We start from the raw sequence: 18847 nt of genomic DNA on the forward strand, positions 1-18847 counted from the left end.
GTTTTGGGCTCATGACAGCTGCTCAACAGTTTATTAAATGAACGGGTGGCCTGCCTTGTGAATTATCTGTGGAACAGAGTCCCTCCTCTCTAAATGTTGAATTGGCAGGGAAAATGGCCCCTCCTTCCTCCCCTCCCTTCCCCCAAGATGAGGAAGGATCATCTCAGAGGTCAGGGGAAGGTGGTGAGAGGTGGCTTCACTCCCCTAAGGCCAACTGGTAAATGGGGAGCAGCACCTATTATTCAAGCCCTGGCAAACAAGCTGTCACCCTACAGGGCCATCAGGGACACGCTGCACTCACCCTTTCACAAAAATAGTAGCTGGGTGACGACTCAGTTTGCTAAGAGTTCCCCAGATCTGGAATCGCAGGCCTCCAACAAGCCTCCCAGAAGAAAGGGGGCTAAGACGTGGCTCATGCCGTAACTATGTCCTCACACCCTTGTTTAAACGGGGATGCACCCGCACAACCCTCAACCCACACAGCCACCCTCCTTGTCCCCTTTCAGAAACACCAAATAAGTCAAGGGCTGAGGTACTTGGTTCTGCACAGATATTTTAAATTGATCTGGAAACGACATAGAAGGACTGTTTTTTCTCTCCTGCCCTACACCCAGTACATTTTCTGTGGCAGCTGGGTCAAGCCTGAGTCACATGTTCGTCACTGACTCAATATCAAAATATTCCTGGGCTGCCCTCTTCCCATCACCCCTTTGCTGCCCTTGTTTCATTTTTTTTATATTCCCTTCCCTCCTCCTCTACACACACCAAACATATCACACGCATGCCACACACTACACCTACTTCTTTTATGCTATGAACCCACCGCGGGGCACGGACCCAAAACTTAGAGTCCTGCATAGAACCGAGGGACTGTGTACTTGGGTGGGGGAAAAGCCACAGCTTGATTTTCACTGACCTCTCATGAAAGACAGCATTCCTTTCGATTATGAACGCGGGCAGCAAACCTCATTAGGGTCAGCAATAGCTGTGCCTCCGATGCCAACAGAAGCACGCACGTTTTCAGATGACATCAGGTTGTTGCGCTGAATTGTCATTTAGGTTCCTCACTCCATCAAACTCATGGTAGTTAGAAGACTTCAAACAGAGCTTGTGATTTAACATGCTCCCAAACAAGTATAAAAGTTATTGTGATTTTTAAAAATGGAATAACGGCATTTCAAGAATTATCTTCCAAGCCTAGATGTTATTTTGTACATTCACAAATGTTATTTTTTATATATATATATACTATATATACATATATATATATATATATATATATATTTTTTTTTTTTTACAAATGTTACTCTGAGCACGGTCCATGGCACGGAAAGGCTAAGAGCCCTCACTGTCCAGTGAGCATCAGAAGGTGGGATGTGAGACTGTCCCCAGAGTCACCAGGGTGCAGGCAGGGCGCGCAGGGTCAAGAAGCGGCGGTCAGCGGTTTGCCTGCGGGCAGCCAGCTAGCAGGGTATTGAGTCGGAGCGTGGGTGGGCTTCGGAGACAGACCCAATACTGGTTGTGTCTAACCCACAGTGCGATCTCGGGGAGCCCCGCACCTCTCTGAGCTCCCAGTTCTTGTCAGCATCTGTTCTGAGCTTTCCTCGACTGGGAAGCAGGGCCAATAATATACCATAAGAATCTTGTGAGCATGAATTGAGGACATATATGTGCGGCAGAAGTTACTGCTTGGTGGGCTGGTACTTGGCTCACTCTAGAAGGTCAGCCTTCCCTACCTGGGGATTTCTGAGGCTAAGGTGTTTTTTTTTTTTTAATATTTTATTTATTTATACATGAGAGACACAGAGAGAGAAAAAGGCAGAGACACAGGCAGAGGGAGAAACAGGCCTGGGGCAGCCCTGGTGGCTCAGTGGTTTAGCACCACCTTCAGCCCAGGGCGTGATCCTGGAGATCCTGGAGATCCGGGATCGAGTCCCACGTCAGGCTCCCTGCATGGGGTCTGCTTCTCCCCTGCCTGTGTCTCTTCCCCACCCCCTCTGTGTGTGTGTGTCTCTCATGAATAAATTCTTTAAAAAAAAAAAGAAAAAAGAAAAAAGAAACAGGCCCCATGCAGGGAGCCCGACGCGGGACTTGATCCCAGGTGTCCAGGATCACGCCCTGGGCTGAAGGCAGTGCTAAACCGCTGAGCCACCCGGGCTGCCCAGGTGTTTTGTTTTTGAGGCAGGTGTTATCTGTGGCCTACAAAAGCTTCTCATATCCTTGAAATTCAGGGATGCAGTGAAATGTCTTACACAAAACACTTGTAGGCAGACCTGAGTCCCCCCGCCCTCCCTTCTAACTCTGGCTCACCGAAACAGGTGCCCAGGCCAGACTGCAAAGCAGATCCCCCGTCCCAGAGCAGAAGAGACTGCAAGTAAAAAGGACACGTCCAGGGGGATCCCTGGGGGGCTCAGCGGTTTAGCTGCCGCCTTCAGCCCGGTGCATGATCCTGGAGTCCTAGGATAGAGTCCCGCATCGGGCTCCCTGCATGGATGGAGCCTGCCTCTCTCTCTCTCTCTCATGAATTAAAAAAAAAAAAAAAAAAAAAAAGGAGACATCCACACCTTTCCAATATTGGTCACAGGAGCCAAAGTACCTGTCTCTGGCTTCGCAGAGCAGCTGGCTTCTGACCTGGCTTCTGACCTGGTGTCTCTCATCATTTGGTGAGCAGTGACAGGGATTCTATAGTCCCCCCACACACCCCCCAGCGTGGGGCAGGCCAGGGCTGGACCTAGAATGCCCAGCCACTGGGCAAGGAGCCCATAAAAAGCTGCAGGGGAACCTCACAATCCCCAAGGTTGTGCAAGAAACTCCTCTGCATGTGCAAACTGGCTTACATGATGTTCAAAAGATCTTTTACAGAAAGCATCTATGCATCCTTTAAAAGTCACATACATTGATTTTCATCTGATTATGAACCATAAAAGATTAGAAAGCACAGAAAATACAGAGAGAAATTAAAATCGACCATAAGCCTGGCCCCTTGAAATCCAAACTAGTAGAGTTATGGTGAGTTTTTTCCCATTTATACCCGTGTTGACACTCTCACACAAATTGGGGTCATAATTATATATAGTTTTGTAGCCTGATTTCATTACTTCCAAATACCTAGAGACATTTTCAATACAAGCTCTTAAAAGACAGAGAATCAGTATGTCAGACACTGTCTGTAAAACTCACCGGTTACCAAGATGTCACACTATACCTAAGAGTAGGATTGTGCATTTATAGATAAGTTCTCCCCAGAAAACTGATAGGAGGAAAACTCATTTCACTCTTATTAAAGTGCATATGATAGTAAACTCTCTTCTTTAGCTTTGCAGGGAATCTAGAGAAGATACTTTGTGTCTTTGGCAAAGAGGCACCATATATTTTTCTTTTTCACTTTCTCATATGTGCCCTGATAGGGGAAAGCTTTGAAGGTTCCCTGCTGCAAAAAAAAAAAAAAAAAAAAAAAAAAAAAGGCGTCTTGCTTGAGAACATACTCAGCCGCTGAGGAAAAACCTCTAGAAAGAAGTGGTATGGAAGGAAGAGCCCTGAACTTCAAACGCAAGGAAGCGGGATTCATAGGACACATCTGCCATAATAGCCCCAAGATCAAAGAGCAACCCATTCCCCTGCATGTCAGCAGAGACACCACCACCCACCTCGAGGGATCAAAGGGCCGCACAGATTAAATAAGATGCCGCCTGTGAAAGTGAAAGCAAAGGGGACTGCAGGACAATAATCACCAAGTCCTGTTCTTGTGACTGGTAAGAGTATTAGTATTTTTGTAGCACATCCTGACTGGGGCAGTGTCCAACCGTATAAAAGTGTGGTCTCTGCAGCCACATGGCACTTCTCAGACTGGCCAAGTTCTGTACCTTCCCAGTTTCTCCATCTGTAAAATGGGATAATGATAATCCACCTACTTCATAAGACTCTCGAGAGGATTACAGTGAGCTAATTCACGTGTGGTGCTTACAACAGTACCTGGCAATAGTAAACACTACATAAGGACAGCTTTAAAGTCAGTGACCAATAACTATGATATGATTAAAATAAATCAACCCAAATCAGTAGGCACTTTTTTTTTTTTTAAGTAGAGCCAACCAGCAGGAGTGGGGTAGGGGAGGAGCAGAGCGAGAGAGAGAACCTCAAACAGCATCCAAACTGAGCACAGAGCCCCACAGGGGGCTGGATCCCACCACCCCGAGATCACAACCCGAGCTGAAATCAAGAGTGGGCCACTGAACCGTCGGAGCCACCCAGGTGCCCCTAGTGGGCACATATTTTAAAGCTTGCAGCCTCTACAGGTTTCCCTAAAAAAGCTGGGCGCCCCCCTCCCCGCTGGCCGTGTCCCCTCCTACCTTCTCGGCGTCCTGCTCGAAAAGCCGCAGCTGGAAGCACTGGTCCAGCTTGAGCTTGCGCACGTGCCACATCTGGTGCAGGTGCTGCCGGGTGGAGTGCAGCTTGTCCAGGAGGCTGGTGATCTTGGGCACGAGGCTCTGGAAGTCGGCGCTGCCCGGGATGCAGTTGCGCCCCGAGAAGCCGTCGCTGCAGCGGATACACTGGAGCAGCCGCTGCCCCTCCCGGTCCAGCTCCTCCACAGGGGCCTTCAGCACCTTCTTCTTGAGCTGCGTGTGCTCGTCGATGAGCCGCCGCGAGCCTTCCACGTCCACGGGGAACTCCTTCCGCGCCAGCATCTCCTGCAGGTCCTCGAGGCGGGACAGCAGGTGCACAGCGCTGTTGAAGAACTCCTCCAGGGACAGCCGCAGCTCGATCCATGCCTCGTGGTTGTAGTCCAGGGAGCCGTCGAACTCCTCGGTCAGCTGCGAGGGGTCCACCAGCTTCGTGAGGCCCTCCACGGACACCATGCTCGTCTAGGGGGGCAGACACAGAGAGGGGGCCTCGCTGGCGCCGGGCGGGCAGGGGGGAGGCCCCGGGGGTGGGGTGGGGGGATAAGACCACGGCCAGCCTCGGAAAGGGGGAGACGGAGAGCATGCACCTGCGGGCAGGAGCCATACATCAGCCAGGGGGAGCGGTTTCTGCAGACTGGCTGAAGGTTGGAGAGGACCTCTTGAGCCTCTTCCTCCTTCCGAGACTGACTGGGGAGGCCACAGCACCGAGGAACCCTGAAACATCAGCCCCTACCATGCTGCCTGTCATTGGGTGGCCGGAGGAGCAGGAGGGAGAAGCGCGGGTAGCACAAGGGGAAGGGAGAGGGTGGTGCTCAGAGGTCTGGCTCACCTCGAAGATGAATTTGGAGCTGCCAAAGTTGGTCTTCTGTTTCTGCCAGAAGTTGTCAGGTTTGATGATGAGGGCCACATGGATCTCAGCTGGAAAGGCTTCCTGCAGCGTCTTGAGGAGGGGCTTGATGAGGTCCCACTTGGAGCCCCGCATGTCGATGATGACGGTGAAGCCACGTTTGCACACGTCCTCACTGCGGGGAGGTCAGAGGTCAGGCATGGTCACTCTGGGTGGCTGAGACTTTGGGGTACACGGTCAAAAAGCACCTGGAAACCTGCCTTCCTTTTCACCTGGGCCACCCCTTCAACCTCACACCGGGCCTCCTGGCTGCCTTCCAATCCGACTCAAAATGCACCGCCTCCGAAAACCTTTCTAGGTTAACTCCAACTGCCCAAGGGCATTCTGGTTTCTCCCAGCACTTAGCAAGGAACTTAGCCTTCCCTATGGTCAACTGCGCTTGTTGGGATGTTATTCAGGTGTTCATAATTGTTTTTCTTTTTAATTTTTGACTCCTTTCCTTGCTCCTGGCACGAATCATGTTTTCCTCAGTTGAATACAATCTCTCTAAAGACAAGGACCCTCTTGCCCGTAAAGCTGAGATGGAAAGTCCTTGGTATGAGTTCTGTCCATCCCTGTGCCCACATCAATGGCAGACACTGGTATGCTTTACCACTGAACCCAAACTGGTCCAAAAAATCTTTTTCTATAAAGGGCTCTGGGCTGCTTCTATCAATTGATTAGTGATGGTGCATGAAGCATTAACCTGTATTTGCCACCACTGTATTTAAAATGTGTAACTTGTAGTTCAAGATATACGTCAGTTTTTTAAAAAAATCAGGTTGCTGAGTCATGCTGTTTGCTCTTAGATGGCCAAGGGTGAGACTGGTTGGGACGTGGATGTCATCCAGTTTTCTCATGTACTTCCATTACACCAGTCAGGGTGTAAAAAGGCGTGTTTCAGGAAGCTAAGAGAGGAAAAACTACTCTTGAAATCAAGGCCAGATGAAGTGACAGTGACCATCTTGAAAACCTGAAAAGTAATTAGGCTAAGTGAATCAAGATGTTGCCATACAACTTCTTAAGTAGCAAAATTTATTTAAGCTGTAACTCCTAAGAAATGAAAGAAAAAAAAAACCACGAAGGTCAAAATGGTTATAAATGTCAATTTGGATTTTACCTGTAACTCCTAAGAAATGAAAGGGGGAAAAAATGAAGGTCAAAATAGTTATGTCAATCTGGAAGAAATTCTCTGTTTTGGTAGTTAGGGGTCTTTCCTTCGATCCTTCTTGGTTTATTTAGCCCATGTATCTATTTTATGACTCAAAATAGATTTTGGTTAATTCACATTTTTATATAAATATGGTGTAGTATTACCTTCAGATGTTTTAATTTCCACATAGCACTTGCTTAAACCACTGTGCATGTTGCATGACCCACAGATGCGTACCACCACATATCAATCACTTCTAGCTACTGGAGGTAAGGCCACATTTGGAGGATTTGGGCCGCAAAAGGAAACAAAGCCCCTTTTTAGGCTTCGTTCCCAAATCTCAACCAGTGATGAGAATGTCACAGACTCTTGAAGAGACCACAGCTCCTGTGATTGTACGACTGTCTCAAGCATAAGGCAGTCAGTCCTTGGGCCTTCCAGTTAGACAGAAAACTCCCCAGGCAAGGAGCCTCTTTCCCTTTCTTATTGTTGATAACAAAAGACTACACTCAACATGAGAGGAAGCCCGAGTCTTTTGTTGCTCCTCCGATCCTGCATTCCAAAGGAAAGGAGTTGCCTCTTCTTCTTTGACTCTTACTGAATGGACAAACGGCCAGAGTCTTCCATAAATAATTTTCTCTGCCCTATCATCTGAAAGCAATATGACTTTTTCTTAATTTATGGAATTCCCTTCCCATTTTAAGAAAAACACCTGCTAATTATAGAAAAGTTAAAATATTCAAAGATCTACATGAGAGCTGCTAATGGTAAGGAGTTATAATACTCTTGTCTGTTTCTTTCCAGTCTTTTTTGTGCATGTAATTTTCATGCCGCATAGTGTTCTATTTTTTACTGCAACATAGAATTTTTTCCTCATACCTAAAATGCCTTCAAAACTATTGCATTTAATGACACAGAGTCCATCTTAAACCTATACCATAACATAATCGTTCTCATAATTTCCTTACAGAAAGGCATACCAACTTCCATATCCACTAGCCATGTGTCACAGTTGTCCCCCCTCCCCCCATTGTAGCCTCATCAGCACTGGCCACTGAATTTTAAAAATCCCTGCCCATTTTCTAAGAAAAATATTGCATTACATTTAAATTTGCATTTCTTTGATTACTAGCTATAGCTTATTGGCCCATAAGTATTTCTCTGTGACTTTTATCCATTTTTCTATTGGAGTTTACTGGCTTCTCTCATTGTTCTTAACTTTACTTGGCTTGACTCAGATTTGTCGCATGCCCTCTACGTCAGGCACTGCAAAGTAACCTTGGATCTTGTCTTTCCTGCAAGATGACCAGCTTGTTTTCCTTGTTTACCTGCTCCTCAGGCCCCACTGGTGGTACTGTAATTATGCTGACAGGAGAAATCTCCATCCCTAACCACAAATAGTGTTGCCACCAAGAGCTGGAGTGTGACTATCCCAGTATCTAAATGTGGCGATCGGTAGCAGCCTACACACTATTAACTAATAATCCCTGAAAACCAAAAGTAGAAATCAGGCATTAATATTCTCTAGGAAATTCTCCCTAGCTCGGGAGATGGGGACAGACGCCCAGGGGCTGAGCGCTGAGAGCTAATCTAATTGCCATCTTACTATGAAAACAGCCTAAACTCCCCAGGTGCTCTGTATGTTTGGTTTCAAGTAAGGAGCATGGCTGGGGGAGGGAAAGAACTTTTTACCAAAGCTTATTCTATGCCAGGGCCTGTGGCTGGGCACTTGACAACCATTATTTCATTTTATCCACACAACAACTTATAAACTTGGTATGGTTATCTCCATGCAAGAAATAACAAAAACAGAGGCACAGAATTTGCCTAAAGCACATGACTACTAAGTGGCTAAACAGAGAGTCAAAACCAAGACTTCAAAGCCCACGCTCAGGTCACTATATATATCATACCATACCATATTGTGATTGGGGGTGGGAGTTAAGGGTCCGTGATGGGGGATTAGGTTAGGATGCTCACAGGAGTTGAGAACAATTAGGACAAGGATTCCAAGTGTATGCCCTCCATTCTGCAGTCTGTGCAAAATCACGAAATCACAGAAGCAAGAGAGTATGGCATATTGAAAAGTTCTAGTAATTCACTTTGGTTTTGGCACATGGGTAAGGAGACAGTGATGAGAGGGTACCACTCAATGTGCTTTAGAGAGCCCTGTCTGGTTCTGACCTCCTTTTCCACACCCTCCGCCCAGGGAACAAAGCAACTTGCCACATGGAGTCTGTGTTGCTCCCACTCTCCTTCTAGACTAAGCTCCTACTACCTAAAAACCTAAAACTCTATGCCCAAAGAGCCCTTAGCCTACTTCCTGGGCCCACATGTACCTCTTTCCCAGATCCAATCCCCCAATGACAAGTAACACCACAAGTATGAGCACAGGGATATGGCTAGAACATGGATACGCGAGCTGGGGTGTCCCCACGCTCACAGGAAGACAGAGCTGGGCAGTGGGCAGAGAAGGGAGGCGACCATGGGCGAGGGCCCAGTCTCCCTGGATCGTCAAGCTCTAGCAGAGAATTCAGAGCAGCCCAACAAATCTAAATGTGAGGTTGGTCTTCTAAGTCACCATGAAGATGTACTTGTCGAAGTAGAGGGTAGATGCTTTATTTAATAGTTTGTTCACTTGCTCTGTTAATTTTCAAAATGTACACATAGGGTATGCGGGTTTCCCTTGGGCATCACGATGTAGAAGCAAGCCTTCCAGGAAGAGGCAGGAATGGAAGCAGACCTCAAATCAGGATGCTCTCATACCACGGCAGGAGCACCGGATTTATCCTAAGGGCAATGAGGAACCACTGAAGGGGATCATACAGGAAACGTGAACAGGTGATTCAGGACTGCCCTGCAGCTGTGCAGAGGGAGAGTCAATCAGGGTCAGCCAGAGGGAGTGGTCGGAGTGGAAGCAGAGAAACCACCTCCTTTGGATTTTTGCTAAAATGCCTTCTACATGAAGTCTCCCTTGGGCCACCCTATTCGAAGCTCCGGCTGCCACCTAGCATGCCCTTCCCTTATTTACTTTCCTCTTGAGCACTTATTTCCATCTGAGTCATGTATTTCATTTATTCACTTATAGTCCATCTTTCCTCACTGGAAAGTAAGGGACTCTTGAGCAGAGTCCCTCAGTGAGGGTAGGGACTCTTGTACAGGTTTCCCTGCTGGATCTCCAGTGCCTAAATCAGGGCCTGGTGCATATTAAGACTCAATACACTGAGGTAGCACATAAGGGCATGGAATCTAGAACCAGCCTTCCTTGGTCTGAATCCTGGCTCCATCCTTCACTTAATGAGGAACCTCAGGCAAGTTACATTTAATCCCTATGCCTTAGCCCCCTCCCTGTAAAACAGAAATAAACCTGAATACTAATAACCACAATACAGGGTGACTTAAAGCTTAAGTTTGTTCATGCATGTAAAGCACTTGCTATGGGTGTGGACACATAATCTCTACCATGTAAGTCTCATCTGCTATAAGAGATGCTGTGGGTGTCCCACCAGGGCCCCTTTATTTACTGTAACCAGCCTCGAGCTCTAAAAGTGTTGCAGCTAGCAGCTCACACCTGAGCCCATCTCTGGAGATTTTCCTTTTTTTTTTTTGTATATATTTTTTTTATTGGACTTAGATTTGCCAACATATAGCATAAGACCCAGTGCTCATCCTGCCAAGTGCCCCCCTCAGTGTCTGTCACCCAGTCACCCCAAGCCCCCGCCCACCTCCCCTTCCACTACCCCTTGTTCGTTTCCCAGAGTTAGGAGTCTCTCATGTTCTTTCACCCTCTCTGATATTTCCCATTATTTTCTCTCCTTTCCCCTACAATCACTTTCACTTGGAGATTTTCCTTTGATTGATGGGTGACACTTCTCCAGGAGACACCTAGGCAGTGACAAGCCCAGAGACCAGGGGTGGGGGTTGGGTGGGGGGGAGCAGTGTCTTTCTATAACAAGATAGAAAGGTGGAATAACTATGAAGTGTGACTCATACTCCAGAAGCTTCTCATTCTCCCAATCTCCAGCTAGACTTTATCTGAGACCACATCCTTGCTGGGTCCTTCCTTTTCCCTCCTCTGCTTCTCCAACTCCTTTACAGGTTTTTCGGAGGAGGATGCCCTTCATAAATCATTTACATTTGAATCCCCATTTCAAGACACACAGCCTAAAACATACATCTATGAATTTCCTACATACATGAAATTCTGAAGGCAACTTGATAGGTGGTCTGGAAATTAAAAGAAATCCGGGTTGCAAATTTTGACTCAGGGATCATTAGTGCCCGGCACAGAGTAGGCACTCAATAATACTTACTGAATGGATACACTCATGAACTGTGGTAGAAACGCATAAAAGTGAGTGAGCACCCAATGAAAATGAGTAAGGTGAAAAGACATTTCTTGACTCAAAAGATAGGACTTATGGGAACACCAATGTTTAAGAGATGGGAAAGAAAGTAGATGAGTCTGAGGGAAAAAATGCAGAGAAGTTAAAGAAAATCAAGAGAAGACTGAAGTCAAAGAGATCAGGGAAGAGGGCGTTTCAAGGAGGAATGCAGTGTCATAGGCTGCAAAGACGTAGGTCACTAACTGAGATCAGAATTGTTGCATTTAGCAGCTAAGAGGCCTCTTTGGTCCCATCGGTCAGGGTAGATTCAGGGTATTAGCGCAGAGACTGGGTGGAGCAGGGAAACAGTCTTCCTACTTGATCTCTGAGATGATTACAGGAAACGTCAAAGTCATCAGAGGTTGCTTTTGGCACACTCCCATCCCTGGCCCTGTCTTCCCAACTCTGAAAACAACCCGGGTCTGAGCACTGCTCTTTGGCTGCCCAAGCCCCAGGAACCTCCCCTGCCCGCCTCTTCCCCAAGCCTCCCTGCCCCCAGCACAAATTCCAGTTTCACCAATTGTTCTGATAATGCCCTTTTAAGAAGGACCCTTCAAGGGTCATGTGGTTTGCTCAGGGGTCCAATCTTTGTAGTCTCCCTCAATTTGAGACAGTTCCTCAATTTCCTGGACTTTGATTACCTTGGTATTTTCGAGGATTATAATCTACTGTAGAATGTACTTCAGTTGTGCTTTGCCTGGTATTTTCTCATGGGTAGACCCAGATCATCTATTGGCTGAATTGTCACTGAAATGTTGGGTTTTCTCACTGTATCCACTCAGGTGTACATGATATTGCTTACAAGCGGCCCATGATGTTGGCTAAACCATTACTGAGAGTGAACTTTGATTACTTGATTACGAGGGTGTCTACCAGGGTGCCTGGGCGGCTCAGCGGTTGAGCGTCTGCCCTCAGCTCAGGGCGTGATCCCAGAATACCAAGATCGAGTCCCGCATCGGGGTCCCTGCATGGAGCCTGCTTCTCCCTCTGTGTGTGTCTCTGCCTCTCTCTCTGTGTCTCTCATGAATAAATAAATAGAATCTTAAAAAAAAAAAAAAAGTAGAGAGTGTTTGCCATGTTATCCTCTGAGTTATTTTTTTCACCCTTTATAATTAAATATTTTGTACAGAGCTACTTTGAGACCATATGAATCTTTTCTTCCCACTTACCTCATCACTCGATGGAGAGCAGTTTGAGTAAGCCAAATTACCCTGGACTATAACAGGTAACCTTCCTTTTCCCTTTAGGTTACTTACCCTTTAAATGATATTAGCCCAAATTAAATAGCCCAAGTTAAATGTTCAGGGGCAGAGGACTACTGCATTGTGTATGGAGGGATGGGAGCATGGAAAGGTGAAGTTTGGAGCAATAGGCCTTTAAATCCGCTGAGGAGGAGACAGGAGGATGAGTAACCCTCCCCAGCTCCCACATCCCCTACTCTACAGCGGGAACACATCCACTGCTCACTCCCTCCTGCCTCACTCGTCTCTCCTCTGGGCCTTGAGACCTGGACACCCGCGACCAGCTTCTCACCCTCTGTGCTAAGTTACAACCCCTTCAAACTACGCGGTAAACTTCTCATGAACTCTCAGGAGCCCTCAGGCCCAGGATATAAACGTACACTTTATGATTGATCAGATATTTCTTGTACTCAGTTCTAGACCATTTACTCTTTTGTTCATTACCCGTCATGGGCGCTGTCTTCACGCAGCAAAGCTTACGCTATCTCAAAAAAAGCATTTGTACTACTTTATGCCAATACTTCTCAAACTTTAGTGACTTTCATTATCGCCTAGGACACTTGTTTAAAAATGCTGACTTTGGGAACTCCTTTCAGATATTATGATGAAAATCTGTGTGGGATGAGACCCAGGAGGCTCCCCAGGTGCTCCAAGGACAATACCTAGAGTCTCTTAGCTGTGGCTTGTGGGAGTTTAATGGATACTCACTTTGTCTGAATCAGATTAAGAGAGACATTAATACACAGTAGGCAGCACACAGCTATCCAGTCAGGGCCATGCTCGACAGGCACACCAACAGCTACGCGCTACAGGAGCCTGTCAAAAATGGCAGCAGGTTTCTCTATATATATATCGCCAAGTTCTCTCAAATGGAGTCATTTATTGGAAGCACAGGCTTGGGAGGATTTCTGTCCTCACAGTGCAATTTTTGGGTTCTTTTTGCAAAAACTGAGCTCCTCCTCTCTTGGCCTGGAGAGGCTTTCCCTGAAGGCCTGGTGGCTGCCTTTCCCAACATAGCAATCTGTGCTCAACCAGGCACCTGCTGGAGATCTGCCTCCCCAGGCTTCCCTTTCTACTTCTAAATTGCTATCAAATCACCATGGAGTTTCTGCTTCTTATCAGACACCTGACCTGGCAGGCTTATTGAAAATACGTGGGCAAGTCCTGGGTCACCTCTGGGTCCCCCAGGCCCTGCCCACATCTGATGTCCCCAGAGCTGTCTCTTGATCCATGAGGCTGTGAATGCTGTAAGGGCTGTCCCAGGTGTGATTGATACGGGTGTGGAGGGTCTCAGTGGTGGGCAGTGAAGAACCAATGAACAGGCGTGTTACCGCGGACACTCTGCACTCCTGGTTGCCAGACCAGGACCAAGGTTCCTCTCACACATTGCCATAATCCTGTCCTTACTCTGCATGGCAGCTGCCATATGTGGGGTAACTGCCATCAAACTCTGGCAGAAATCACAATTTAAGAGCACGTTGTTAAACCCAGTCCCCCCAAACGGTTTTATTAGGTATGACTGCTATGGCTGCTTATAATGAATTCAAGTGTCTTTGGAGGAGGCTTAAACTCGCCATTCTTTAAACCATCTCCAGCTCATTCACACTTCATATGATCTGTCTGCTTGTTGGCCTTTGGGTTTGCTTCCTCTATCTTAGCTGCTATAATTACCCCAGCCCTATGTCACACATTTGAAGACTCAATGCCTTTAGCTGGGGTGGTGGGGGGAGGCTGGGATTAAGATACTAGTGCCTCAAGCTTAGGATTGCTCTGGGACCTGAACAGCAGCGTGGAGTACCTGTCAAGCCAGGGCTTCCCCTTGGGTTACAGGTCTGGCCTCAGGAAGTACCGCTTCCTCTCAATCACTGCTCCCTCAACTCCTCCCCAGGTCCCTGGCCAAGTGAAACTCAGACCATCCCTCTGGTTTCCATCCAGGCCATATCAGTGAACCACCCTGGATACCACCCATTGTCATCTGGCTAAGGGGTCAGATGCAAATGCCATCTTCTCCCTCAGGTTTTCCAAGATGTCTACCCTGATCTCCCCCTCGCCAAAACAGCATGTTATCCATGCCTCTCTCTCAACTGTCTTATTTGTTTCAATCTTGTATTCCGCTTTGGCCTCTCTTACCTCTATGACTTTGTGCCTGCCCACACCTACCCCATCTTCGCCTAGGTAACTTCTACTGTAATTTCAAAGCTCAACTCACATGCCGCCTCCTCCAAGAAGTCTTCCCTTACTGATACATTCCCTCCCATTCCACTCTATCCCCACTGGGACCAAGGTTCCTCTCACACATTGCCATAATCCTGTCCTTACTCTGCATGGCAGCTGCCATATGTGGGGTAACTGCCACCAAACTCTGGCTAACCAATTTCTTTATCCCTCACAGACATTTATGTGGCTTCAAAATGAGGGCCTAGTTATGAAGGTGCTTCATAAATAATATGGTGTCATGCAAATATATTTATCCATCTGTATCATCCATCCGTGTCCATCTGTATTATCCATTAGTTCATGAATTTACACATCCAACAAATATTTCTTGAGCCCTTACTTTGTGGCTGGCCTAGTGCTAGGCATTAGCAACATAAATGTGGACAATACAGAAACATGAAGGTTATATTCTATGGGGAGAGATGGACACAAGAGAGTAGCTAGATAAGTAAAATACATGCAAATTGTGACAAGTCTTAAGAACTGATTGGTTGGTGGACAGGCCACTCTGAGGAGCTGACATTTAGGCAGAGAACAAAACTATGAGAAGTTGCTAGTTAAGGAAATGCTGTAGAAAGAATAATGAAGGCAGCAGCAACAGCCTGTGCAAAGGCCCTGGGGTGGAAAGGAGCCTGTGTGTTGGCTGCTCCTCCATTACAGGGAGGAAGCAGAGGTAGCGAAGTTCACTAAGGAAGCAGGAGACCAGCAGCCAGACGTAGGCTGGAGCTCTAAATTTGGGAACTCAAAAACTCAAGCTGGAGAGAAATATAAAATGCGAGCCAAAGGAATGAAACAGAGCAGCTGTTTTTGATAAAAATGGGACATACACATATTAATGATAAAAGCTAATTTTATTGAGCACATGAGAATCTCTGTATGCTAAGCATTATGTATGCATGATCCTATGAACTCCCCACAGGAACCTCTCAAGTAGCTAAGGGACCTGAGACTAAAGAAGTTGAATAGCTGGCTTAAAGTCACCAGGAAGAGTCAAATCAGTATCTGCATGTGCTGTTTGATTCCTGTATCTGTTATGCTACCTCGTCTCAGAGAGACAAAGACAGCTTGGGCTTGACCCAACTTCAATGCACCCTCCTCCTCCTCCTTCATTTTAGAATTGAGGGCCGCAAGTGAAGGATTAACAGGAGGAAGCATTAAAGTTGTTTCAAGCTCCAGTTGTCTTTGTCCCTCTCTTTTTTCGAGGTTGAGGGCAGCAAATTCCCGAGCAAGAAGATGATTTGCTCAGGGTCGCAGTTTGGGTGGATGTTTTGGCTATTTGTACCAGCCATCCAGCTGTCAATCCCCCTGCTTCAGGTCTTCTATTCAGCCACGAGAACTCTGGAAACAAGAGGAAGAAAAATTCTCCCCAACATCAAATAATCTGGGTTGGAGGTCCAAGGTACCCTGGATTGAGAACCAGCTAGACCTGGTCACTGAGCAGTGGATGACAAAGAGGAAGGACAAGCTAAGTGAAGGACTTCCTGTGCAATGAGGGCAACACGGGTCCTGCCATACACAGCTCTGTCCCTGCACGCAGGTGCAAGCCAACCAGCATCACAGGATGCTGAGGAAGGATGACTGGAGAGGTCTTACCACACTGCGTGGGCAGCCTTTAATACCTGCAGACAGTTCTCCATGAGCAGAAAGAAGCCAGCAAAGGAAGGAAGAAAGAGTAGCTCCAAGGAGTCACCCACTGCACCCTTTTCCCTAGAACTCTGCTGCACCAGTGTCTCCCTGAAATCATTTCATGGGCTGAGTTCTCCAATTCCAAATATGAGCAGAAAGGAAGGTCCCTGGAGTTCCGAGGAGTAACAGATCCCCTTGACCCATATGTGTCAGAGTTCTTGTGCCATTCTCAGGCTGTGGAGAGTCTCTGGCTGTAGGTTCTAGGTTTCCCTCCAATTCTTCGCCCGTCACTCTGACCTGGGTTAACCATTGTCTACTCCTTACCCCTCTTCTAATAGCAGCCCTCCGCAGATTGCCCCAAACCACACCACATCCACTTTCTCAACCAACCAGAAATCAGCAGGTGTTAAAGAAAAGTGTTAAAAACACATTAGCACCTGCTTTTAAGTTTCTAATTGGTATAATCAGAAGCTGTAAAAAGAACATTGAAGGAGACAGTGCCTTACTGAGAAATGAGCCACTCTCTCGGGAAGGCTGTGTAGTGAATCGGGTGTTTGCTGGCACCGATAGTTCTCAAACTCACCCTTCACAATGGGGAGGGCTCCTGGGTGGCTGGAAGGCAGGAGGAGCTCTGAGAGGTGGCGGGACCCCTGACCTATTGTGGATGTCTCCTGGTTGGCTCACAGGGGACTGTCCACTACCAGCTGGCTTTCTGTCAAGCTCTCCTCAGAATCCATGTCAATCCATCCAGAGGTTTGGCTTTATTTCTTATTTTTTGTTTATTTCTTGGGGTTTTTTTGGGTTTTGTCTATTTGTTTTACTAGAATTCATTCTTTGTCCACTATCCCAGGTCACGATGTATTTTTAAACATTTTATTTATTTATTCATGAGAGACACATGGTGGGTGGGGGTGGGCAGAGACACAGGCAGAGGGAGACGCAGGCTCCATGCAGGGAGCTCGACGTGGGACTCGATCCCAGGACCCTGGGATCACACCCTGAGCAAAGGCAGACGCTCAACCACTGAGCCACCCAGGCACCCCTCCAGATCATGATTATTCCACAGAATTTGTGCCTTTTCTACCCATTTAACAATGCATCTTTTATCCTTGCTCCTCTGACCTGTGATGCCAGGGCTGGAGGGCAAAGGTCAAAGTTGAGGTTTTGTTCTAAATCAAAGCCTCTGAGATCCCCTGGTGACTCAGGGGTTTAGCACCCGCCTTTGGCCCAGGGCCTGATCCTGGAGACCAGGGATCAAGTCCCACATCAGGCTCCCTGCATGGGGCCTGCTGCTCCCTCTGCCTGTGTCTCTGCCTCTCTCTCTGTGTGTCTCTCATGAATAAATAGATAAAATCTTAAAAAACAAGTCTATAAAATTTTGAAAAAAGAAAAATCAAAGCTTCAACTCCTCCTCTGTAAAGTGGAGATTGATTAATTGGCCTTGGCGTGGACTCAGGAGTGTTTAAAAGTTCCCCAGTGACTCAAATGTACGGCCGTCCATGGTTAAGCCACTACTACAGTCAAGACCGCGCAGATTTGCATGCCCGTTTCCACGTCTAGGAGCTCCCCCTTGCCAGTTTCCCAGGCTCAATTTTCCCAGAAGCAAAACCCAACCCTTGCCCAAGTCCGAGTCCCAGGGAAGCTTCACACTGGAGCCCAAATGAAGAAGGTTGCCATTTTCCACCTCTTTAAAGTCTGTCACTCAATTCCACTCAAATGAAGCTGCTTAAACAAACAAACAACGCTGATTGCACATGTGCCTGAAGCCAGGACATGGCTGATTCTCTCTCGTCCCCTCCCTGCCACCCCCATCCCCAGGGTGTAGTCAAGTATGGAATAGCACAAACCCAGCCGCCAAGATTACTCCAAGCATCCCCAGGTGTGGCCATGAAATGATAGGTCTAGTGGCCTAAAAATCACACCAGGACCTCTGCATCTGCGTGTTGACTTGTCCTAAATGGACCTTCAACACACACACACACACACACACACACACACACACACACACACACACTTTCTAAAAAGAATCTACTTAGTCAAAAGAGCATGCCAGAGACTGAAGGAGGCTCCCAAAGAGAGTTCCAGAAATGGCATGAGTGACAGCAGGACCAAGGTGAAAGCAGGCAACCTTCCAGAGGACGGCTCCCTCGGAGGCGCGGGCCAGGGCCAGGGCTGGCTGCACAAACCCCGAGGCCCTGCCAACCGGCCGGGGCCTGACAAGGGCCCTGACAATCTCGCAGGCGGGCTCGGAAATGGAGCTTCCATTCGCCAGAGGAAGAGCCCCTGCTTTCTTGGGGCTCGGGCTCGGGGCGGGAGCTGGAAGGGGCCGCTCTTGGCTGGGGGAGGAGGATGGCAACAGGCGCTCCTAGAAGTGGGGGCTGGTAGGCCCAGGGGGAGCCGCCCTGGAGATGGCCGCGCCTGCCCCACAGCGGCTCCCGGCCCCACGGAGCTCCCACCCCTCCCTCTGGGCGGCCGGGACTCCAGGCGGCGACAAACAGAAACCAGGGCAGCAGAGGGAGAGAAAGAACAAGCTGGAAACTGAACCACAGCCCTTGCACACAGCCCTCCCCTGTGCCCGTCCTCCTGTCCTGCCCAGACAGACTGGGGCCGCCCCTCCGGCTTGCTCCACTGCCACTTCCCCCCCGGCCCACCCCCCGCCCGGAGTCAGGCTGGGGCCAAACGGGTCTTTGCGGTTTTAAGATTCTATTTATTCATGAGAGACACAGAGAGAGAGAGAGAGAGGGGCAGAGACACAGGCAGAGGGAGAAACAGGCTCCACGCAGGCAGCCTGACGCGGGACTCGATCCCAGGACCCTGGGGTCATGCCCTGGGCCAAAGGCAGATGCTCAATCACAGAGCCACCCGGGTGCCCCAGATTGGTACCTTCTGGAAAGCCCAGTGCTATTTGCCTACAACACAGGCAGATACATGCCCGAACC

General features: G+C 48.0%; 1 protein-coding gene across 15 annotated transcripts in view; it reads right to left on the reverse strand.

The window, feature by feature from the left end:
- KALRN (kalirin RhoGEF kinase) overlaps positions 1–18847 on the reverse strand; it is a 656901-nt gene that overhangs the window by 429294 nt on the left and 208760 nt on the right. For all 15 annotated transcript variants that reach the window (XM_055315792.1, XM_055315793.1, XM_055315794.1 and 12 more), the window contains exons 4-5: positions 5230–5422; positions 4350–4862 (exon numbers count right to left, since the gene is read on the reverse strand). In XM_055315792.1, coding sequence (XP_055171767.1) covers positions 4350–4862; positions 5230–5422 — 706 coding nt within the window. The remainder of the gene's footprint in view (positions 1–4349; positions 4863–5229; positions 5423–18847) is intronic.

This window comes from Nyctereutes procyonoides, unplaced genomic scaffold (genome assembly GCF_905146905.1).
Source record: "Nyctereutes procyonoides isolate TBG_1078 unplaced genomic scaffold, NYPRO_anot_genome, whole genome shotgun sequence".
Classification (NCBI taxonomy): Eukaryota; Metazoa; Chordata; class Mammalia; order Carnivora; family Canidae; genus Nyctereutes; species Nyctereutes procyonoides.